Source organism: Candoia aspera, chromosome 3 (assembly GCF_035149785.1).
Source record: "Candoia aspera isolate rCanAsp1 chromosome 3, rCanAsp1.hap2, whole genome shotgun sequence".
Taxonomy (NCBI): domain Eukaryota; kingdom Metazoa; phylum Chordata; class Lepidosauria; order Squamata; family Boidae; genus Candoia; species Candoia aspera.
Genome location: NC_086155.1, coordinates 71,552,769 through 71,578,337, shown reverse-complemented (window position 1 = coordinate 71,578,337; position 25,569 = coordinate 71,552,769). Strand labels below are relative to the sequence as shown.

At 40.8% G+C, this 25,569-nt stretch overlaps 2 protein-coding genes across 3 annotated transcripts in view; both read left to right on the top strand.

Annotated features, from left to right (window-relative positions):
* WLS (Wnt ligand secretion mediator) overlaps positions 1 to 5,059 on the top strand; it is a 58,976-nt gene extending 53,917 nt beyond the window's left edge. For both annotated transcript variants that reach the window (XM_063298102.1, XM_063298101.1), the window contains exons 9-12: positions 619 to 762; positions 2,315 to 2,398; positions 2,801 to 2,954; positions 4,048 to 5,059. In XM_063298102.1, the coding sequence (XP_063154172.1) occupies positions 619 to 762; positions 2,315 to 2,398; positions 2,801 to 2,954; positions 4,048 to 4,157 (492 nt within the window). In that variant the 3' untranslated portion in view covers positions 4,158 to 5,059. The remainder of the gene's footprint in view (positions 1 to 618; positions 763 to 2,314; positions 2,399 to 2,800; positions 2,955 to 4,047) is intronic.
* Positions 5,060 to 18,862: 13,803 nt separating this feature from the next.
* Positions 18,863 to 23,551, top strand: DIRAS3 (DIRAS family GTPase 3). The gene is made up of 2 exons (XM_063300145.1): positions 18,863 to 19,159; positions 22,650 to 23,551. The coding sequence occupies exon 2, from the start codon at positions 22,715 to 22,717 to the stop codon at positions 23,306 to 23,308; it is 594 nt and encodes a 197-aa protein (XP_063156215.1). The 5' UTR covers positions 18,863 to 19,159; positions 22,650 to 22,714; the 3' UTR covers positions 23,309 to 23,551.
* Positions 23,552 to 25,569: the final 2,018 nt, after the last annotated feature.

Genomic DNA, 25,569 nt, shown 5'->3' with positions numbered 1-25,569 from the left:
ATTTAAATTTATTGGCTGCCCAACTCCAGTGGACTCTGGGCAGCATACAAAACTAGAAATAACATAAAAACAGCTAAAAACATTGAATCACACAGAGAGGCCAGACTAAAATAATCTAATAGACAGTAAAAACAACAAAACAAAACAGGAGCCATTGAACAAATCATAAACATCAACTCCAGGCTTGGGACCAAAGCCAGTGTTTCAAAGCTTTCTGGAACCCTGGGAGAAAGGGCACCGTCCTTATCTCTGACGGAATGCTGTTCCAGAGGGTGGGGGCTGCAACAGAGAAGGCATGCTTCCTGAGTCCCACAAGATGGCAACACTTAATGAAGGGGTCCTGGAGTGCACCCACTCTGCTGGAACGTATTGGGTGGGCAGAAATGATTGGAGATTTATGTCACATTAATAACATATTATGAGCTTGCTGAACAGCAGCATATTTAGTATGAGCTATCCTCCAAAAGGGATATTTTAGTATACTTCAGGTGTGGCAAATGCAACATTTCTTACTGTGCCTGTATTTGAGAGCAGAATAGGGTTTTGAAAACAAAATGCCAGATGAACTACCTACTACTATTTCTGTCTGTACCGGTTCCCTTAACTTTACTGCTTGAGATGGCCTTTATTATTGTTGCTGGAATCTGCCTCTGTCTCTACTTCTTGTTCCTGTGTTTTATGGTATTTCAAGTGTTCAGAAATATCAGTGGCAAACAATCCAGCCTACCAGCAATGAGCAAAGCCCGCAGGCTTCATTATGAGGTAAGGAATCTGTAGGATTTGGGGGTAATAGTGCTTAAAAACAGTGCTAGTTTCTATTGATAGTCCAGGAAGGCCATTGTGGGGAGGCTAATCCAGTTCAAGGGACAAACTGTTCCTATTCACAAAACCTCATAGGCTGGATTTACATTAGGGAACCTACAACAGAGATTATGTTAAGGAGGGCTTTGGTAAACTAAAGCTTTTCCCCTAAAGCCTTCCCTTGAGCTATGCACACCTCCCCCCTAGGACTGTGCCAAGAAAAGCAGTCCTTTTTCTATATGGAAGGATAGAGAAAGATGCATTTATTGAGGACCAGAGCAGATAGCACACACAGTCTCTTCTGATTATCTGGCCCTTGCATAACAAGTAAGTAACCAAACCAATCTCTGTGAAATGTTTTTTACCACAGCTGAAAAAAAAAAGGATTAAATGAAACTCCAGTAGGATGGGGTGTATGTATGTAAGTAATGCATGAATGTACCATTTCCCAAACTGGCATTTCTCAAATGGACAAATTAAAGCTTTTCAGTTTTTGCTAACATTTCTTGCAGAAGTGCCAGAGAGAGAGAGAAAATGGTATTTGGATGAGCACTCCTGAAACCATTTTTGTTCTTACTTAGTCATAAGATATATCTGATTACATACTGTTACTCATTCTATCCATTGCAGTGCATGTGGGATCCTATGTGGATTGAGCTTGTTCCCTAGAGGGAATGCTTCAGACTAGTATCGGATAAGCAACTGGAGAGCCCTCACATAAAGACCAGGCTAAACTTTAAGATGTGTGGACTTCAACTCCCAGAATTCCCCTAGTCAGCATGCTGGCTGGGGAATTCTGGGAATTGAAGTCCACATCTTAAAGTTGCCAAGGTTGAGAAACCCTGGCATAGGAGTATACTTGACCTTAGGTGTTAACTCCAACTCAGTACATATACGAGCGAATGTTTTGTTGTGGAAAAAGACAAAGACATGAGCTAGATGGATCTACCTTCTGAGCTCACCCCGCAGAGTGGGAAATAGATGTTCTTTCTGTTGCCCTCTCTGCAAAAAACCTCCCCTGCTGTTAAAAAGGATAGCTTTATCTGGCTTGTTTCCCAGACGGAGGAGTTCATCTCCTTTCCCTTTTAAGTCCCACCTCCCTCCAAGTACAAACTAGCTTTGATAAAAGGCAGTAGAATATCACAGGCTGGTTTGTTTGCTTGCTTGCTTTCCACCTCACCTTCATTCAGGAGCACAAGGTGGTGTATGTAGAGCTCCCTGATCTTCCTACTCTTAGTCCATCATCTTGACCACTACACCACATTTGCTCTCAATGGCTATCACATAAACCTAGCCCTTGTTGTCCTTGTGCCTTTTATTTCAAGGCCTGCACTTGTATGACTGTGACTTCAAAGCACAACCAATCAAGGGAATAATAGCAGATGTGATTTTTTTCCCCCCTTATTCTGCCAGTTTAGGATTTCTTCTTCAGAGTCTTTGGTTTGGAGTAATTTTTTGTTGTTTCCTTTTCCACCCCTCCACCTCCGGTTATATTTCTTTCTCTTTCTCCCAGGGGCTGATTTTTCGGTTCAAGTTCTTGATGCTGATCACATTAGCTTGTGCTGCCATGACAGTAATATTTTTCATTTTCAGTCAGGTGAGAAATCTAAAATGACTATGAAAAGTTTCTGCAATTATTACTATGTCGTAGTAATATGTTGTGTTACTTGTTTTTCATCTACTGAAGAAATGTAATGGTATCGACAAGGAATCTCTTCATTTAGATTTTTGGATCTTTATTTCATGACTCTGGCTTAGACCTCTTTCCCTGATTAAACGTTAAACCCCACTGCTTTTCTTCTTGGCAGCTTTCTGGAGATAGGGAAAACATCCAGTTAAAGTCATACAGATGAGTGAAGGCCAGAAATAGATGGTTTTTGGGATGGAAATGTCTCTTTACCTGAGGACATTAAAATCATTGATTTTGTTTGTTGATTGTGCTAACTCAATGTTTATGTCTTCCCTGCTTGATTATATACTAACTTTTCATCCTGTTTAGGTGACTGAAGGTCACTGGAAATGGGGTGACTTTACATTTCACTGGAACAGTGCCTTTTTCACAGGGATTTATGGGATGTGGAACCTGTATGTCTTTGCCCTGATGTTCCTGTATGCACCTTCCCACAAAAATTATGGTGAAGATCAGTCAAATGGTGAGATGCAGTTTCCTACGGCTGTGATTTGGTTGCACTATAGTACCAGTAATCAGTCAAATTAGGACTTCTACATACTTAGAAGAACCCTAGCATTATAGGTATAGTTCTATTGAGTATGGGTTTTAACTGGTAATAAATACCCTGAGTTAGTGTTGTTTATTTTATTGATTTATTTGATTTATGTCCATTTGCCACCCATTTGCCTGCTCTTATACTCTTTTATATTACTCTTTTATCTCTATTTCACCTTACTGTATTTTATTTTATCTCACTCTAGTCTATTTTATCTTATCTCACAGTATCTTACCTGCCTTATGTTACTGTATTTTATTGTGGCTGATGCCCAATTTTTTGATATGGTCAATTGACTAATCAATGAAGTTATACGGCCTGCTCTGAGCAGCAACCAATCAATATAACAATAAAAATAGAGGTACACTGTAAATATAAAAAAAGGCAAAAAGTAACACTGAGGATAAGCCCATCAACAATACATTAATAAAATCTCATAGGCTCAGCCAACTTCCTGACCCCTGTGCCTGGGAGAACAGCAGGGTCTTAAGGGCTTTCGGAAAAGTTAGAAGAAGTTTAGATTGTGGGAGTACATGCTAAGGAAAGAATGGAAAAGAGATTTCTGGCTTTGAGAATCAATCTTTTTCCCATTTTGATTATACATGGTATAACCCATCTGTAAATGTTTGTCGTACAATCTTGAATCAGAATAAATCTTTGTACCAGATCCTGAATTAATTGAAAGATAATTTCTCAGATATTTTTATCTACTGAGATTTGATCTGACTTTTTATCAAAAATAAACATTGTACAGTAGGACTTCCATTTGTACTCTTACCCCCACAGCCCTACTTGTATGTTAAAAAGAGGGGCTCGTTGAGCAGAATTTGTGGATGCATGCAGAATTTCAGAAAGTGGAGAAATAGCCCATTCCCACATTCTGTTAGTGGAAACCATGTCCATCCATGGAAAGGCCCCATTGGATTCTGCTTATTTCTTTCTAAACACTGGAGTGACTTTGTGATAAAACTATCATAACAGTTAAGCATTCATCTGAAATGCAGTTTTATGTTTTCAGGTGATTTGGGAGTTAATACTGGAGAAGAACTTCAGCTCGCTACTACTATCACTCATGTGGATGGACCAACCCAGGTTTACAAACTGGCTCGCAAGGAGGCCCAGGAGTAATCATTTCAGCACAACTTTGCTTGTGCCTAAATGCAAATTACACAGTATGATGGTAGTATTTTCTTGTGAGGATTTGTTTGGAATCATCTGAAGGGTGTATTTCAGAAAATGATGTGTTTCAGAGAATGATGACTCTGGCAAGAACTATTGGAATGCTTGTTATCAATGTATCTTTCTTGGGGAGAATCTTTCATCAAGTCTGAATTCTTTTCATGATACTTCATCTTAAGCAATCTTCCCCAAACTCAAAATGTGTTGGGTGTACAATTACCACAGCCAGGATGACAAACCAGTTTGGGGAAGACTGGTCTTGAGTATTAGCACCAGGAATGAGGTGGGAGGAGTGGTTACTTAGAAAGATAGCTATTTCCTCATTACAACATTTGGGTGCATTTCACTACTTACCAATGCTCCTCTGCTGCTGCTGCTGTTATGGATGTCCTTGGGAAACTAATTGGAATACATTGTGTGCTTCCTAAGTCAAGGTTTTATACAACAGTCCCAGTACATATGTCTGGAACCAGTTTAGTTCTTTGTATCACACATAGCCAGTTTAATATTTACATACATTAATGAATGTGTTCATGACTTTTTTTCGTAGTCTAGTGTAACACTGCCTTTTCTAAAGTTTGGTACAAAAAGGGGACATTTTGAAACGTCCGTCAATGTATGAATGTGTGTCCTGAACTCTTAACAAGTCTTTCTGATGTAGATATCTTTTTATATACTTTAAGAATTCTTGTTTACTTGTAAGATACATAATCCCATAGAACTGAATGGGGTGCGCAAGAGTGTATGTATGTGTTCCAAAATCTTGTTGTTTTCTTTTTTTTAAGTGCTCTAAATAGCCCTGGGGACCACTGTAGATCATCTTTTTGTACTACAAATAAAGTGTACAAATACGTTTTTGTTGTTGTCCGCAGTTTGTAAAAATACAACATATTGCTGCTGTATTTTAATCTATCATCCTCAGTGCTTCTTTAGAAATAGTAAATGTAATTGGGATAATGCTGACATCTATTGGAGACCAAATGCTCTCTGATGAACCATAATCACTCTAACGTCACAGATGAAAACCTAGTTTAAGCAAATGAGTGGAATAAGATCTATAACTGAGAACCAAAGATAGTAAAATATTCAGAATAACCAGAATAAAATGTGACATGCCTATAAATAAGTATCATTTGGAGCAAAACATCAGGAAGATGAACAGATGCTATTCCTCTCCTCTGTTTTACATAGCCCTGTTCAAAGACTCAGTTCAATGCTGCTGTAGTTGTGTGGTTTGGGAAAAATGGGGCAATTGCTTCCTGAGTTAATGTACTGAATCAGCCGAGAAAGGAGATGAGGTTCTATTTGGATAGTGGGGACCAGCATTAGTAGGTGTGACCCTTTTTTATGTAATGATGAGCATGTGGAAGATAATGCTTAAAGATGGTGACTTTCATATGAACTATTAATAAAGCTTCCCATTTTAGGCAATTTCAAGAGGTGGTTTGAGGATGGTTGCTTTTTCTTTGTTCCTCCTTTAATAACAGACTAGGATATAGAAATTGAGGGGGCAAAGATCTTCACATGGAGATTAAAACGCAATGGATGTATCAATAATCTGTGAAAAATAGCAGAATGCTCAGGAACTTCCATGAGCCACACAATGTCTTCTGGATGTATTAGAATATATCTCCATCATCTTTAGCTAATAATTGAATAGCTGGTAGGCATCAGGGTTGGGGAACTTGGCTCATAGCAGGGGTGGCTGAAAAATGCTTTTAACAAGATTGCAGTGGGCAGGGAAACAATCCAAATTTGATACTATTTTGGAGATTGGACAGGTCCATACTATGCAAATGGATGGAACCAGAATTTTCAGATTTTTGGCTGGGAATCTGGAGTGGTTGTGTGTGTGGTATTTTTAAATATATTTAAGTTCAAGTTATATGGCCACCCATCTCATTACACAGTACAGGGTTTGCACTATAGTATTTGTGCATTTCCCTCATCAAAATTATGGGAAATTGCTATCAATTTTCAGTTGCTAGATCAGAGAAGTTGCAGATTGATCACCATGGTGTAGAAATCAGTGAATTAAGGGGGATTCACATCATGAGGTTAAAACTCCCCAACAGCAGCCCTGGAACCAACAGTGGTGCAAGGTTTCAACTCCAAAGTTTCTTGAGGTTTCAGTCCTTTTAAGAATTTAGATTTGATATTACAGGTTGTCACTGGAAGACAATTCAATGTTGAAAATACAAATGAGACTTCTTTCGTTGCCAAGAATTCAGATTTTCCTGTTGCTGTTAAAATGCTTGTTAGGATCAGAGTTTATAGCAGTAAATGAGCAAATACAATGTGATACAGTTGCTAAGCAATGCTAAGTACTGGATAGAGTTTAAAGTGGGAGGATGTGTTACTTAGTTGACCCCACTGTCCTAATAGAATCAGTATTACTTCAGGAGGATTCCAACCCCCACTTTTTAAAACATACAACTCTATGTTTTTAACAGCACATAGCTTCCTGATATGTTGGTATATAACTGGGCAGAAACAATTTTTATGTGAAACCAGTTTGGTGCAGTGGCTAAGGTGCTGGATCAGGAACTAGGAGACTGAGTTCTAGGCCTCCCTGAGGTATAATATCCAGCTGGGTGACCTTGGGGCAGCCACTCTTTCTCAGCCCAACCCATCTCACAGGAATACCCAACTAGTGGTCAGAAGACATGACAAAAACTCCTTAATCTCACAACACATGGACAGACTCAACCATAGCTTCAACTGAGAACCTGTGAGCATCCTAGACCAAGCTAAATCCAAAAATGCTAGGGAATTCCAGGAAGCTTGGCATTCAGACAAATTTTATTTTTATTTATTTTATTTATTTTCTATCCCACCTTTATTATTTTTATAAATAAGGCAGCAAACATACCTAATACTCCTTCCTCCTCCTATTTTCCCCACAACAACCACCCTGTGAGGTGAGTTGGGCTGAGAGAGGAACTGGCCCAAGGTCACCCATCTGGCTTCCATGCCTCAGGTGGCACTAGAACTCACAGCCTCCTGGTTTCTAGCCTGTTGCCTTAACCACTAGACCACACTGGCTCAGCCATCAATAGACACACACAAATAAACCATTTTTACACATAATTCAAAAGCGACAATAAAAAAGCTAAGAAGAAAACAAGACCAGAACACATCCTCTCCAGCCAACAACACCCCTATAAGCAGGAATTAACACCAGGCAAACAAGCAGAAAACAATACCCCAGTCAAGGAACTACCAAGGAGAAAACCACACCCCCACCAACACTGGCAGGGCAAGCTATTGTATATAAACGGAGCAAATTAACCCCACACTCACTAGCACTGATGATGATACTTGGTCAGGTAGTGGAATGTCTGCAAGCAAATCAAGCTCAGAGAGCAGCAAGGACTCCACAGTATCAGTACTATTCTGCAAACCAATTGCTGGGGAACAACAAGGGAACTGTTATGCAGCAGGATGGCTTAGTATAAATTCAGATTGACTGTCGAGGCTAGAAGATTAGACTAAGTAGGCCCTTGATTATATTATTTGATACCCTTGCCTTTTCTTCATTGGCTTTTATCTGTTTTTATATAAGGTATAAGGAATAGCTGTTTTAATTAATTTGTCAGTTCATAATCTAATCCCAGTTAAATCCCATTAAATAAATGCTTTCCTCCTCTTAACACATCATCTTCAAGGCAAATAATCTGTCAATTGTCATTCAGTCGGGGTTGGATGCAAGACTTATGGTAAGGTCCTGCATGTTGGCCATAAGCACTCTGCTTGTGGGCAATCTGCATTAGATCTTCCAAAATGGTTTTTATTTTGGCCACTGCAGTATTGTGCAATAAGTATCTCAGATTCCTTGTGAAGTATGTTGAGCCATTTTTGCTTGTTAAAAGCTTTAGGCTTTGAACCAGTTTAAACTATTTCCTGCATTCAGCATGTTTAGTCTTAAATATGACAAGTTGGGATCCAAACCTCTCCTACAGCTACAGAACCCTAGAGGCCTTGCGTTGTAATGTGTTTTGGAATTTTAAAAAAAACTTTTATTTGCCAGAATTAAAAGGGGGAAAAAACCCTAAAATACATCAAAATGTATGTAAATATCCATTTTTAGAATAAATGCCAATTACACCAACATATATTGGCCAGTATTTCCATTGCATCTACAAAGGGCCATTTGGAAGACTGAACATATCCTCAATCCAGCATTTTACATCTGGAGTGGTAGTTTTTTTTTTCAACTGTACATACACTCCAAGTCTGAAATATCCAAAGTTCCTTACAGACTGACATATTCCAAGTTTTTGGTACATAATTGAGCATTACATTCACATGTTTAAACCTTAATGCTCATCTCAAAATATTAATACAAATATGAATCTTAAACCAACACAGGACAACCAAGACCAGGTCCAAATCTTATGGGTTAAAGTTCATTCAGATGCATTACATCTCCAGCATTTAAAAAAAAAAATGACAACTAGCTTTTTTTGGAACATTTGCTAAAATGTCCAATAAACATGAAAAAAATTTTTTTCAATGAATTAATACCTTAACATTGGAAGACACAAACGCAACATTATTTAAAACATGAAACCATTGATTTGTTAAAATAGGATATTCTAATTCTTTATTTAAAAGTTTGCAGAATGTTTTGAGGGTGGATAGAACAAATCCCAACTTCTCCAGGTTCTCAGGGATATTGGCAAGTAGCGTGGAGCAAAGACTTTGTCTTCTTGTCCCAAAATTTTTAATTCCATTTATATGGCATACTAATGTAAAATTGTGTTGATGCTGGAGGCCAGCCCAGTCATCGCATAGAACATTTTTTTAAAAGCTGTCAAAGTTGTACAAACTACTTTCTCTTAGAGAAAAATAATCTTAAGTGCATTTAAAAATAAGGGGTAAGGTTTCTGAAATCCATCACAGGACAAGATTGTGGTGATGGTGGCGGTGCTGAAAAAATATTTTAAAGCCCTTTCCACTTCCAGTGGTGATTGCGCATGCGCACAGGACAGCTACTTTCCAGCCTCCCAAAAACCTGTCTGGGCTATTATTACTCGAGCCCCCAGGATTAAATGAGCCTGACTTTTCCTTACAATCTGAAGGCCAAAGTATGATGCGCTTCCTTCAAGGCACATTAAATCTCTGCTTGTCTTCTTGCTCCTCTCCTTCAGTTTAAGAACTAGTGACTCATCCATCTTGTTGCTGCCCTCATCTTGATTTTTAGGATTAACCTAAGCAAACACATACAGAAGGATTTAGATACAGCAAAAAGATTTAGATCTAGCAAGGATTTAGCAAAAACACCTTACTGTTACAGGGGAGGAGTAAACATGCTTCATTGCCCCACCTCCATCTAAATTCCTCTCATCTGGGCTCCCCATAATTGTTGCTTAGGCGGTGAGCAGCATGGCAGCAGATAAATTATTTCTCTCCTAATTCTTCTAGACATCTAAAACGGAGAGTTCAATCAAAATGATCTCTGTTCCTTCTGGTGCTGCTGTAACAGGAACTGTGCAGACCATTTTAGGATTACTAAACTGTACCTCTGCCCAAAGCTCCTCCTTATAACCCATAGTAAGCATGGGGATGAGACATGTACCTGCAGGTTGCTGTTGCTGTAGCATATATTTTACTGATACAAAATGGCTTAAGCAGAGGACTAGAATGTTCACAAGACTAACCAGAGTTTCAGGGCTCAGCATGGATTCAAACTTTGTAACCCACTTGTCAAAACAATGTCTGCTACATCACCCTGGATTGTCAGAGTGATGAAATATACGGTCTGTTCCCACAGGTTTAATCCAGACTGACGGTCCTTATGGGGCTTCTGACAGCATGCTGTCACACCAATTTAATCATAAATTAAACAATTTGGGGAATAGCACCCCTGCCTATGTCCTCCAGAAAATGCCTGGTGAGCCATGAGTTTTAGCACCAGGAGAAGACCAGCAAATCTTCATTTGATCATTAGCCCTTTCCCCACTGGCTATGTGGGCATGTTCTGGACTACCAGACCTTAGCAGTCAGCTCTGCATTACAGAGGCTTGTATTTCCATAAAAACTTTCTTTCCAGCAGTTGTTATTGTTGTTGGAGGACTAAGTATGCAAAATGAGGCAACTATCCAGAATTTGCTATTATCACAAAATGGCTGCCTGGTTGGAGTAGGTGTAACCCTGTGTATGACTGGATCTACTTGGATTAAATTTAATCCCCTGGAAGTTAGATTCTGAAGTCAACCAACCCCTTTCTGGTGTTCTCACAGCATACTAACCACCACCCTTATGGATCCAGTTAAATGTATCATGGGAATGGGGATACAGTTTATCATTTTCAGCACCTCATGGTAAAATGAGAAGTCTACAAGCTAGACATTGATTTGGTACCTTAGAATTGCTGGGCTAAGTAACAATCGGCTGAGTTCACACATCACACTAAGATGTAATGTGATTTGTTAGATATCATCTTAGGTTGGGTGAACCCACTAACTGTGATTCAGTGTCTTATCACAGTCTTCCCCAACCTAAGGGTTTCAGCTCTCTGCATTCCCTACACAATGTTGTCCTTTATGACAATTCCAGGTCTTCAAATCCACACGCCAAAGGGCCCCCAGACAGGATTGGAATAAGCATAATAAGTGATTCTGGGACTCATAAACTATCCTCTCTCCTGTCTTTTTTATTGTTTTTTCCTTATTGTCAGTGGAAAAAGGTGAAAGATCCCCTGTGCAAGCACAAGTCATTTTCTGACTCTTTGGGGAACACCGCTTTCATGACGTTTTCTTGGCAGACAATAGCGGGGTGGTTTGCCATTGCCTTCCCCAGTCGTCACCTTCCCCAGCAAGCTGGGTGCTCATTTTACCAACCTCGGAAGGATGGAAGGCTGAGTCGACCTGAGCCGGCTACCCGAGAATCCAGCTTCCTCTGGGATCAAACTCAGGTCGCAGGGAGAGTTTTAGACTGCAATAGTGCCACCTACCACTCTGCGCCACACGAGGCTGTCCTTATTGTCTGTAACCAACCTGAAATAATATCTGTAGGACGGGGGGAGAAGCAGAAGAAGGGATCAGTGGAAAAAGGGACAAGAGAACCTGCAGCTACTCAATTTGTTTGGAAATGCAAACATGTAACATCCATCTCTGGGTATGGCTTAACTACCTGATCTAAAAGAAAGAAATCAATAGGTACACCAAGTTTATTGATGCATCCTGTGCACTTTGAAATAAAAATAGTCTCCATTAGGAAATGTTTAGATCAGAGAGAGCTTGTATGCTAAAATGTGCATAAACTTTGAGGCACTTTCTCAATGCAACAACTGTTACATAATTCTGTGAAAAACCATACTAACTTTATTGGAAAAACTTAAATAAATGTAAGGAGACCTTCTGATTTATGGAATGATCTGCTCTGCCCCTGCTAAATTCATGTCATGTTGTTCCCCAGGAGGCAGAGAATCCAACCTTCATTTTATACAAAATGGGCACTTTAAGAATGATGTCACTGGATATTATTATTCTCTAGCCAGAAAGAGGCAGGGAGAACTATTTTCTCCTTCAAGCAGCAAGGTGGCATTGCACAGAGAGAGATGGGGTGGGGGCAGCAGCATATCAGTAACCCCATAAGGGAGAAGATGCTTATATATATATCTGTGTACATCAACAGGGAGGGAGGGGTCTTTTCCTGTATCCTTGTGTCAATGCATAGAAAAGCTCTCTGTTCAAAGGGCTTGCATGACAGGCTTTCAGTCACCATGGTTATGTCCTCCTGTTCTCTGGGGATAAAGCCAGCAGCAAGATTAATCAGCATTGATCGTGACCAGGCTCAGTGAGCCCACACGCTACTTAAAAGAGCTTGATCATAGGAGCTGACAGCTAGTATCAAAATACCAGTGCCAGATGAATGTGGGCAAGGGGTCTCCATCCCACAGACAGGGTGTGAAATTCATCTAGTAGAAGTGCAAGCAATCCAATGACTTTGGACTTTATCCAGCAATGGCATGGAGTAAAGGGATGTGCACTTCAAAAGATCAAGATGACATTGGGATATGTACCTTTGCTCAGCCCTCACGATATTCTGGTAGGACATGGTTCCAAACTCCAACTTTATTGAGGACTACGCAAAATTGTTTGCATGGGCTGGACCACTGATTTTGTTGTTGTGGTTAAATCTGCCCTCTTCCAGTTTGAGCCTAATTTCTACTCCATTCAAAGCTACTTTGGCATTAAGGCCTGCTTTGGCCCTATAGGAAATAACTATACCTGTGTTTGTGATTGGCAGGGAGGTGGAGGTAGGAAGGGTCACTCGAAAACAGGAAGGAGTTAATCCTAGGGCTGTAGTTTCAGAGATGATTTGGAAGAAGTGCTTCCCAAGCATCACCCCTCTCTTATCGATTGCAGCTGCTTGGCCTTTTTAAAGCTTTTCTAGAGCCTGAAAAGTAGATGCTGCTGCTTTAAAGAATTCACTCATTAATGTGATTGTTGAAGTAGCAGTACCATTTTTGAAGAACCCTACAGAACCCTGGAAAAAACGTGGGCTCCTTTAATGAATAGGTGGTCTGCCTACAATCCAAAGCACTTTTTCTGAGTATTTCTGAAGGGTCCACAGTCCTAGTTAAACCCCACCCCACTCTACGTGCTACAGAGCCACTCCCAGTTGTATTGGACTCTGACTCAGATAATGTAACTTATTTCAAAGAGAGAAATTAAATGGACATAAGTATATTTGACACAGCCTCTTGTTTTGGCCCTGAGAAGCAAGTCTAAGCCTGCAATCCCATTGTAGAGAATCAGGGAGATGACCTTGAGGGAAATAGGCAAGAACCATTACATACACAAGGAGGGCTGAAACAGTCCTTAAGTCTTGGGAAACAGCAAAGTATTTGGAAGAGACTCAGGCAGGCTCCTCCCTGATCTCTATGCCAGTGTTTCTCAACCTTAGCAACTTTAAGATGTGTGGACTTCAACTCCCAGAATTCCCTAGCCAGCAATGCTGGCTGGGGAATTCTGGGAGTTGAAGTCCACACATCTTAAAGTTGCCAAGGTTGAGAAACACTGCTCTACACCCATGCACACTTCTAGAAATTTAAGCAATGCAGTGTAAGAAATGCTGGGATTCATATTTTGTCACAAGTAAATCATACCAAGTTCAGTGGATCTTAGATGTCATTCTCTCTATGCTAGATAAATATAGGGCTAACAGAACTTGCCTGTGAATGTCCCAATGATGGCTAGATGGTGGCAAAGAGATCCAGAAAACCTCTTAACTCTTTGCTGTCACTAGGTGGTTAATTTATTCAGTTCAGATCTGGCCACCCTAATAAATGAACAATAATAGGTATGTTCATCCAGGGAAAATGGGTAGAAAAAGGCTGCTGTAGGCATACCTGTCTGGGCTGCAAAAATGCAGAGGACCAAGAGATGGCAGCAAAGATTTGTTTGGTTTTGGCTAAGTGGTTTATGTAAAGCCAGCCATCACAGTTTGTGGCTTAGTATAGTCTGTGAAAACTAATATATAGCTTATCAATAAACTGTGGTTAAGCAAACCATGACTGTGCATTGCATGAATTTATACAGTGTTTTGGTTTGGTCTTTTCTTTCTTTGCCAAAGTGTGTATGTTTAAGGCTTTTATAGCTTCCTCTCATCATCATATCTTCCCATCTTCATCCAGGTGAACAGCAGATTGGGAAGCCATAGTTTTGCTTTATGCAGCCCTGAAAAATCCCCGTTGCAAAGTTAATGTTTAAAGTAAGTTAGCTTTTAAAATTAATGTTCTTGATAATGCAGCCACCCAAGGCCAATTAAGTAGCAGTTGGAGCATGCAGGGAAAGAGGCAACATTCAGTAAATGCTGCCAGCTCTTGGGTGCTTTAAAGACTGTAGTATAAAAAAGAAAAATAATTCTGTTCAGGAGCCTTTTACTCTAATTGTTTTGCACTATCTTTACACATCTCAGGAATTTAATTGGGCTGAACAGGCTTAGAATTCAAACTAAAATGCCAGTTAAATTCCCATTATACTTTCCATTTTTCCCCATCTACTTAAAGTGGTCTCCATTTTCAGTTTTCTACTGAACATTTGTGCTGTCTTCTAAACATTAATTGAAGGTTGGTGTTTTCCCTCCAGCTCAAGCCAGCTGGAATTGCAGCTGAAAAACTCCCTCCTGTACAAAAAAGGATTGACTCTTAAAGATTCTTGGATATACAATCAGTAGATACATTCAGCGTAATAAGGTCAGATCCAAGAGTTCGCTCGATAACAATGAGAACTTTTCTAAGGTAGCAGGAAGAAGACTTCGATCAGCAATACCCTGAAGCCATACATATTGGGAATCTATAGTTCTCAGAGCTATAGTGAAAGTAAAAGGTCTACAACAGGGCTGCATCAATCATTTTATCAGCATTTCCCCCCATTCTCATTAATTGGATGAGAAAGAAATAAAAAGTGTTTCATTGCTCCATCCACTCTCCAGCAGTCTCAGCCTCTCTGGATGATTCCATTCCATTCCAAAGAATACATAAAGAAGAATCTCTTTCCTTTGGGCCTTTTCAGATTAGGAAACAGGAAGAATCAGGGAGGCTGCAAACTAGGAGAAATTAACACCCTGTATTCTAACAATAGAGGTCAAAGCACAGCACCTAAAGGAAGTCTAACTCCTGGGAACAATGTAGAAAAATAGAAGGGGTAGAAACATTAGGAAACCGCAAAACAGACTTGGGCACAGAATTAATCTGCAGACATTACTGCAGCTGAGAGCATTGCATTTCTGAGCTCTACTGTTTGCAGGAATAAATAATCCCTGGAATGCTATCTAAGGAGTAACCACATCAGCTATCCTGTCACCATTCCTAATTTTGCAATATGAAGCTACAGATGGCAAAGACTGAGAAATGTATTTATTTATTTATTACACTTATATCCCTCCGTTTTTCCCCGGGACCTCAGCGTGGCTTTTTCCAGCATCTCCTTTCACTTTATTCCTAGAACCACCACCCTTCGAAGGCAGTCAGGTTAAGGCAGAGTGACTGGCTTAGGGCCCTGAACCTGGATCTCCCATATCTTAGTCCAATAACTTAACCACCCTCCCACACTGGTTCTCTGAAGTGAAAAGAGTCAACTGAACTGTGCAGAGTCACCACCGTTTCTCATTTCTCTCCTATGGAACCTGTTGACTATGTTCCATGGCTCAGCTTTCCCAATCTGTTGCCTCTAAATACTGGAAAAGAGGAAGCAGACCACTTCATCTGAGTGTCTTCTACACAGTTCCCATTCACCAATAACACATAGATTGTGTTGGCCGCTGCAACACTTGGTGTCTGCCAGGCTACTCCTGACTTTATAACATTGTTGTTATTACTTTAATCAAAATAAATTTTATGGGAAGCTGGTGCACCATCAAGTTCTAATATTTCCAAGAAGCTCTTTCCAAGAATATTTCCAGATCACATATAGGAAGTCTTAGAAAAATTGTGAGTGACTTCTGGTCACCTGCTTTCACCTGCTCAGAGAAAAAGGCATATAAGAGCTGAGAAGGTAGAAAACATCCTGCTCAGAGAAGGTGGCTGAGACCAACTTCACTACTTTGCCTCCAGGTAAATGGCTGCTTTGTGAAGAGCCATGCTCGCTTTAGTAGCCCACCCAAGCACCTTCTTTAGCAGAGTGTCCATGGCATGTCTCAAAGCTTCAAATGTGCCCACAACCCCAAAGGTTGGGGGACCCATCTAAGGTATATGTGGATATTCTGATCTAATGTACCTTTCCTGCACTGGATCTGAATCCTGCACACTAGTTGTTTATGCTGATTAGCACTGTTTCCTAAACTCTTGTGGAGAGCTCTTTCTCAGTTTTCCCTGCAGATGCCAAGAATAACAAGCACATGCTGTCCTCCTGACCATACTCCATACAGCCCATCTTAGTCCTCACAGAACAACCTTGTACAATAGTATCATGGCTACCGTATTTTTTCTTTCTGGCAATAACGAGCAAACAGATATGCAAATAATGACAAACTGGGTTAGAATTTCTCCCCATAATTTCCAACCTATTGGTCTGCAATTATTCCCTTATATTTTTTGCATGCCAGGCAGCAGTTAAAGGTATAGGACAGCATTTCTCAACCTTGGCAGCTTGAAGATATGTGGACACCCACATATCTTGCAAGCTGGCAGGGGAATTCTGGGAGTTGAAGTCCACACATCTTCAAGCTGCCAAGGTTGAGAAACACTGGCATAGAAGATGGGTCAATTAGAAAGGCAATCAATTCCTTGGTTTAGTACCAAATTTTAAAAAAAATAGCAGCATGGTTTAGTACCAAATGCATGTGCCCTATAAAGAAAATTGCTAATCTCTGTCTTTAAATGAAGTTCCTAGATCTGGATGTATGTTTTGCAATACATAAATGGAAGCAGAGCCAGAAATCATACACTTTCTTTCTCCAGCCTGGGTATGGCAAGGGAGGAAATAATATATATATACAGCATATCTGCCCTCTGGGGAAATACAATTAAACATGTTGCTTTTAGTAGCTGAAGAAGTGCAGCTGCCCTGAATAATAAATAATAGAAAACTTTTGACAATCAAGCCAAGATACAGATCTGTAATTAATCTGTCTGCTTTTTAAATGCAAATAAATAACCCATGAGTAAAAATCAAAGGGAAATATGCTGTTTTGCAGCAGCACTCCACTCCTACCAGCTCAGGGTAAGGAGGAGAGTGCTGTTTATGATATATAGGATTGCCTGCAACGTTACAAGCAGAAAATCTGCAGATGTTGCTCTTCTGGTCAATACATATGTCTTCATTTTGGAAAAAGTGGGACCTGAAATGTTTGCCCACTTTTACAGATACTGACCATCTGTATCTTTCATTTTAATTTCCTTTCTTGCTGTATTATTTGTGGACATATCCTCACTGAGAAAGCACAGCTTCTCCTATTTCAACTGGTTATATCAGAGTTTCTCAACCTTGGCCACTTTAAGATGTGTGGACTTCAACTCCCACAATTCCCCAGCCAACATGCTGGCTGGGGAATTCTGGGAGTTGAAGTCCACACATTTTAAAGTGGCCAAGGTTGAGAAACAGTGGGCTATATCAATCAGTCAATGAGGCTGAACTCATTTCCTCATGCTGATTGTCTTCTGGCCAGCCTTTGATTTATCTCCTACTAAGTATACTCAAACTTTCTATATACATGCCTGCATTTGCCCACATTTATCACCCTCTGCTGTGGTTTTCCCTTTCTTCTCCTGTTCAATAGCAAGGTTAGACCTCAAAATCTAATTTTTCTCTGTGCAGCTGTGAAATGCTACATATGTTACTGGTATTATAGAAATAATAGGTAAAGAACAAAGAGGGAGGGAAAAAAGGACCAAAGTTCACCCTTCTCCAGACTGGTGCCTTCCCAATGTGTTGTGCCTACAACTTCCAGAATTCCCAGTGTGTATAGACAGGAAGAGAGGGTGACTCCGAAACCTGGCTGATAGTCACCTATTGTAGACACGGCAGAAGGAGAGCCATGTTGGTCTATGGTAGCCAAAATGCAGAAATACAGCAGTTTAGCTTCTCTGAAGAAGTGAGCTGGAGGTCACAAAAGCTTATGCCTTTTAATAAAATTTATTTATCTGGAAAGATGCTACCAGACTCCTTCTGATTTCTGACAGTCACCCAGTGAACCTGGCAGTGGATAAGTCTGCTATTGAAGATCTTCCTAATGTGGTCACAGCAAATGGCAGCACTTAACTGGCTTTGACTCATCTCAAGCTAAGCAGGTTTAAAACTGGGATGGGGGACCTCTAGGAAATCCCACATTTTTGAGTTAACTGGGAATTTGAAAGATATCCTGGAAGAAGGCGCTACTGTGTTGCTGCTGAGGAAACAACACAAGTTGATTCATGAACTTAGGTAACTCAAGATAAACCTGTCATGTTCACTGTTTCAATGTAGTTCATACATCGTAATGTTTCACATGCCATGGTGCTGACGCGCGTTTCAGTTTGGGAGGGAGCTGCTGTGAGACCTCATACCAAGCTCTGTATGTGGAAACAGGGGAATGGAATATGTTTGGGTTATGTTCTCTGTTCAAGGACTTTTCCTGCAGACCATCAGGAACCGTTAGGAGCACCTGGGATTGTGAACTTGAGAAGATTCTACGGGGGGAGGGATTTCACCTGCACTGAGGGTTTTTAGTTTGAATTTGGCACGCTTTCATCATTTTCAGCTTTCTTTGTGATCCTGCACACTATTCTTTAATAAATCAGATATCTTTGAATTCCTGCTCATGAGTTTGATAGTGTTTTAGAATAGGCAACCATTACAAAACCTTACTTTTACTCTTTAATGCAGTTTGCTCCTTAATGCAGTCATGCAAACACACTAGCTGCACACTGAACCTAGTAAAATGGTTTACTAAATCCTGGTTAAATTAACCCTGGGTAAGTATGTCATGGGGACACAGCCACTGCTTTTTTTTTTTCAAGCATAACAGTTCTTAAATGTTGTTGTAGGATCTGCTAGATTTGTTTTAAAATGGGCAGCTGGGATGGCTGCAAGAATTGCAGAAGAGGGAAGTATTTTAAATACCCTTTTTATTATTTAAAAAGAACACTTTAAAAAAATAAGGGGGCTACCGCTTCATTCCTGTGATTGTACTTCCGCTTTGAACAGTGAATGACCAAGCAGATAATTCAACTGGTGCAGCACTTACCAAAGTATGGCGTTGGCGCACCAGAGAAACTGCCCGCTCTACTGGGAAGGGGGGCGTCGCCTGCTGGGAGAACCCTCGTTAATTGCTTCTTTCCTTCCGACCTTAGATTTAAAAGCTCTGTCGACGCTTCGCCCCTCCGCAACCCTAAGAACTTCAGCCAAAGCCGGAATGGAATCTTCCCCGCCCGCAGACACTTTGAACGGAGGAAAGCTTCCCCACGAAGCTTTTTCTCTTTAAGCTGGGTTTTGCTTTGTTTTTCATTCTCTTCTCCCCAGGTTTGGATTCTTTTAATGATTAATAATATTGTTGCTGCTGCTAATGATAATCATTGTACTCTAGTTGCATGCGAATGGGATGTTCCACTTCTCGGAAAAAATGAATGAACGGGAAGGTGATGCCGGGCTGATCTCTTCCCGAGCCGCACGCTCCGTATTCCAGCCGTACCGAGCTGGAGAAGAGGTGGGCTGGCCATCGGGGAAATGCGAAGCTGCTGCAACCGCCGCCGGGATTGCTGATAAAGCACCGGGAAGGGCTGCTCCGCGAAGCTACCCTCTCCTGGGGCGCGATGGTGCTTCCCTGCCCGGGCTCCCCGGCCGGGGCTTGGAGGAGCACATTGTCAGGGAGTGCCTCTCCTGGAGCCGCCCGGTCGTGGGGAGAGTGCCTGGCCTCCCCAGCCTCCGGAAGGCGCGGAGACGAAAAAAGCCGGACCCCGATTTCCTCGGCGCGAGACCCCGAGATAGAGCTCGGCTGCCTTCTGGCTGGCCGTGAGATTGGTGTGCGTGTGCGTGGTCTGCTGGGCTACCCGCTCCGAGGCTGCCTCGCTCTTTGGTCTACCGAGCTGTCGGCAGGCCTGCTTGACCCTCCAGGTGCTGGGATGGAGAAACACGTGTTATTTACTCTTGGCCGGAGGGTGGTGGAAAAGATCTCTGCCTCCGTGTGCGTTTCCGCGATTGGAGTCCAAGCTTGACTGGGACCCGGGTTAGATGATGGGCGTTCTCCCCGCTCTCTCTCTTTGATGGCGCTAACTCGGGGTGGGGAGAGGCACAAACACACACTACGCGGGTGTCCGTAAACACGTTTGTATCTCAGCCCAAACCAACAGTTGCTTGGGAGGAAATTCCCCTTCGTTTCTGAGAAACTTAATCTTATGAACATTTAATATTGTGCTTCAGGATGGGATGTAAAGGTGTCGGGTTGTCGCGTCTCCTCCACCCACTTTCTTTCGGTGATACTTTTTTTTTAACGTGGTTTATCAGACAAGTCATACTACTCCCATCCTGTTGCTTAGATCACTGCAGGGTTATATCAACGTAGTCATCAGGCGTAGCTCTAGGGTACTGTTTACCTTTTATAGATCTGGTTTTCATGTAATCCTAAACTGTAATGGATAGGTTTGTATATCAAGCATTAAACTAACCAGCCACATTGTGGTTTGCTTAACATTACATAGCCATGAAATAGGCCTCTGCTATATGACAAAATCCTGAGAGATGATCAAGCAGCTGGAATCTGCAAAAAATTGGATAACAAAACGGGGGGGGGGGGAGAGAAAACTGTCTTTGTTACCTGTGGTTGTCTCAATCTCTGTAGGCCAAATGTGGCAGCCTTAAGAACATGCAGTAGTTCCCAGCTTTAATCTGTTTGGTTTGTCCAATTAGAGAAAGAGAGCTGGTTATGGGAAGGAGTTGTGCTTGAAACTTTGGAAACCCTTGGATGAATTGGGCTAGAATAACAAAGTCTGAACAAATATAAGGCAGTTTTCTGTGAACTTAGGGCAAACTTCCCCTACTGGATTGCCTAAAAATATGTGAACAGAATCCTCTGTTGTAGTTATGTTAACTGGGAATTGCATTCAACACATCAAGAAAATGCTCAGGGTGGTGAAGACTAGCTAAACTGTAGTTTAGACCTTCCCAACCTGTTGCCCTCCTTGTGTGTTGGGATTGCAATCCCAGAATCCTCACACACCAAGTCCAAAATGTAGGAGCTGCAGTTCCAATACTTCTGGAGAGTATTAAGTTTGGAAAAAGTATCTTGGAAAGAATGATTTTCCAGTATTAATCAACATGTTCCTGGATACAGCTAAAACTGTGTCTTTACTTGGGTCTAATCATGGCACTAACATGCCCTGGCAACATTTTTGTTTTGTTTTGTTTTTGCTGTGTCTCCACAGTGTCTTCATAAATTAGAATAACTTAAGTCACCCTTAGCTATCAGCATTAAAGTATATTTTCCCCAATTTTTCTGGCACTTTAGAAGGAGAGCTTCCAGGTAGGTAGCATCTGTTAGCTGTGGTCACCTATTAGCCTGGAGAGCAGCGTGGTGGTTGACAGTGCCTAGGAATAGAGGTAGGATAGGCATTGGCACTGCGGACGCCGGATTTCATGCTGGTATTGTTTTCTGCTGACTCAGGGGTGGTGGACAACACTAATTCAATAGTGGGGAAAGGCCCTGAGTTAAGATTCCAATTCTGGGCTTTCGTATCCTACATTTTCCACTGCATTGTTCAGTTCAATTGTCACAACAGAGCACAGTGATGTGCAAGTAGAGAGTTGCCAACACACAGATAGTAGGTGAGTAGATAAATTATGTGGGAGACAATAGTACCTGGCCTGGCCTTTTTTTTTCAGGGGTGGGATCATCCTGTAGGAAATACAGACTAGAACTGACAAGTTTGGGAGGCAGGGTTTTTAGGCCTTTAAGAGCAATGGCATTTCTCCAAATGATCATTTGGTGATTATAAACATTTACTGAATTTTGTCTTGTTATGAAGATGTTCAAGGCACAAGATCCCTATGAGAAACATCCACCCCTATACTGTACGTAGCTGGCAAATCTACACTGTTGGATAAAATCCCCAGCAGTTCCTTTCCTTAAGCATTCATACTTTCTAAGTCTAAAGCGTCTCATATTCCTTGAGCAGCATTTAAGTTTTAACTAACAATGGGTCTCTTTTCCAAAAGATTTAACTCTTGATAAAGCAGGGTTTCTCAACCTTGGCAGCTTTAAGATGTGTGGACTTCAACTCCCAGAATTCCCCAGCCAACATGGCTGGCTGGGGAATTCTGGGAGCTGAAGTCCACACATCTCCAGGTTGCCATGGTTGAGAAACCCTGTGCTAAAGCTTTAAAGCTCGTCCACATAGAGTAGATGATGGCGAGGAAGAGGAAAGCTGTATCAAGGGGCCATTACAGCAGATCAGCTTTTGCACCAGCTCCTGGGTATGTGTGGCTTGGGGAGAGAAGAACAGTGCCGTAGTGAGGAGAGCGGGCTGATCTGCATTCTGAGGGGCAACTGAAGGAGGAGCATCTAGCTGCAAGCGAATGGGATACTCCAGTGTTTACAAAACAGTGCACCTACGAAGCGAAACTTTGTGGCTTTCTGACACTCAGGAATGCTTTGAGACTTCTTGTTGCCTGAACAGGTGGCACCATTTCATCTACAAGAGCAAGCTGACTTGCAATTAAAAATGTCTCCCACAGCGATAATCGGATGGCACCTACTTCAGAAGATGTGGACTGGGGGTAGGGAGTGTACAGTAGAGCAGGCTACGTGTCACACAGGTTTTTTTCTCCCGTATTTTGGTGATTCTTCCTAGAATCTGCCATTTCATTTTGCCTAATGGCAGGGTCATCCCTGTACACCATACTCCTTGCTCATAATATAGAAGCTGTGTTAATGTTTTGGAAGGAAGGGTGTTGTTGAATTTAATTGCAAGTTGGAACCTCAGTTGCTGATACCTAACTTGTTGATTTCCCTTGACAGGCCTGTTCTCCAAAAGGGGCATGTAAATTCAGGATTCTTCTTTGGTTCCCAGCTGAACAAGCAGGATGCCAGAGCAAAGTAATGATTACAGAGTGGTTGTGTTTGGAGCTGCTGGCGTTGGTAAGAGTTCTTTGGTACTTCGTTTCATAAGGGGGACCTTCCGGGAGACATACATCCCCACTATTGAAGATACTTATCGCCAGGTGATCAGCTGTGACAAGAACATCTGTACTCTTCAGATCACAGACACCACTGGAAGCCACCAGTTCCCTGCAATGCAGAGACTCTCCATCTCTAAAGGCCATGCATTTATGTTGGTGTATTCTGTTACCAGCAGGCAGTCAGTAGAAGAGCTTCAACCAATCTATGAACAGATTTGTCAGATCAAAGGAGACATTCAGAAAGTCCCAATTATGCTGGTAGGAAACAAGAGTGATGATACCCAGAGAGAAGTGGGCACCAGTGAAGGAGAAGTCCTTGCCACTAAATGGAAATGCTCCTTCATGGAGACATCAGCGAAAACGAACTACCATGTGCAGGAGCTTTTCGAAGAGCTCCTTAATTTGGAAAAGAGAAGAAATGTGAGTCTGCAGGTGGATGGCAAGAAATCAAAGCAGCGAAAGAAGGATAAACTGAGAAGCAAGTGTTCTGTGATGTGAGATACAATATGTGGCACCCCCTTTGTGGTTAAAATAAGAGCACAGTCTTGATCTTGTAGAACCTACTCATCTATTCAGAGAAAGTTCTGAATATAGAGATTTTCAGAGCCTAAGGGTGCCTTTTAATGAGTTAGTATTAAATGTGGATTGGGTCATTTGAATATTTACTTAATGGCAGTTGGATTTTGCATGTTTCATTTTGCACAAGCATCATCTGTGCCCCCTGCAAAGCAGTGTTAGCACTGGATAATCTGTGGTTAGGTGCATGATAAGAAGTGAAATCTTAAGCCTGCATTGTACCTCTGCATTTTTATCTTTTCTTCAACTTGCAACATACTCCTCTTACGCAAATACTAATGCAAATGAGCAAATCACAAGATTCTGAGTAAACCAGTACAGTTAGACAGTACTTCGTCTAATGCTTGCATATACTTTGAGCAAAAAATAAATGCTTACAGATAGCAACTTAACTGGAGTTCTCTAGCTACTGTAGATTATTTGTATTATTGATGGTGGTCCTTTCAATACTGTATGTATATTTACATGAAAGAAACTTTGTTCTCAAATAAGTATTCCACATTATATGTAAAAACTTTGTATGTAGTAATTCTATACTGGCAAGGTTTTATGTGAATGATTAAAATTAAATGAGTTCTTCGCGTGTATCTGTTGACTTCCTAACTATTAATTGTGTGAGCTTGATTTTCCAAAAAGGCAGATTTAGTGGGTTTAGTTGTTGGGGGGGAAGAACACTCTCTCAATACAGCTGGCATTGAACATATGATGTTGTAATTCAGTCTGTTTTAGCTGACTGAGTTGATCCATGAAGATAGTTCTAAACATGTGTTGCATTAAGCTGTAGACCACAGCTTGTGAACCATGGCTCAGTTTACACAACATCCTACCAAAAACCCAACTATACATTATGGCTTAGTAGACTGTGTAGACCCAGACATTGTATGGTATTGTCCTTGTATTGCTCCATTTTAGACTAGTGATAAGATTAGATTTCCCTACAATGAATGAGCACTTTCTCTCAATTTTGCTATCCAAAAATCTGTAGTAACAATCTATTTTAAAAAAAATCCTTGTTCTCTAGAAAGTTATTATATGCCAATAGAATCTGAACCAGAGCCACCTAAAATACTCCACAAATGCAGGGTAGCAAATTCATTTTATGTAGGCATACAACAGCTTGTAAATTCATTTTATTTGTTTGTTTATTTAAATTTATATCACCGTCCATCTCCCCCAACGGGAGATGGGTGGTGATATAAATTTTACATTTTATTACCAAATGTGTGCCTATCTCTGCTGATTGATACATGTAATTTATTTGTAGCTGAAAAAAAGGAATCCAAATTCCAAAAATAACCTGTGTTATAATGAATATATATATACTTCTTGCAGTTAACACAATACCATGGAGAACATAGCAATAATTATAACTGGTATCATCATTGCCTCCGTAGCATTATCGCCTCAGTTGCTTAAAGTGCTGATCCCGAAGTAATAAAAATGCTAAATAAATATTTACAAAGCTACAGACAGCCAAATGGGATTTAAATTGGCTTTAAACCAGTTTTGCTTTCTGGACTTTGCAAATGAAAGGTATGATATTAAAATAAATTTGAGTAGAAGGAGGAATTATGACAGGCATGACTTATCAAATAAGGGTTAAAATCATCTTTCTCCACAGCTCTTAAAGATAGCAGTATAATTTACCTCAAATACATTTCTCTCTGTTTAGGCACAGTTGTTTTTACACATTGTACTAAATCATGCTTTGTTTTAAGCATACTTTGTAGCACAAGTCATAGTGGCCAACTTCATATATTCTGCATTGTAAACCAGACTTAACAAACCATTATGTAATTCTGAATTGCACTGTAATTTTGTTATTTTGTTTGTTTTGGCTTAGCACAGTATTTAAACCCAGTAGCAAACTGAGTCAATTAAATCATCGTTTACTAGTCTGAGAATAAGCTATTCATATGCTTGTTCTTTTTCCTACTTATGTCTTGATTTGTTACTTCTCTCCATATTTCTTAAACTAAAGTTTCTTGGTTCATCTGAATTCCTATTTAAATTTGGTTTGTAAACTAAGTTACAAAAGCAGGATCTGCTTTTGGTGGGCATTTCACATGCAGCAATCTTAGCTAGTTAGATGGTCATGGAAGAATGGGAGCAAGGGTGCTGATCTTAATGATGATCAACTCAGAGGTGGGGAAAATCCCATCCAACATGATTAATGTTTTTAT

Excerpts from the sequence above, each read along its gene's own strand:
- DIRAS3 (XM_063300145.1), top strand. The coding sequence starts at position 22,715 with ATGCCAGAGCAAAGTAATGATTACAGAGTGGTTGTGTTTGGAGCTGCT.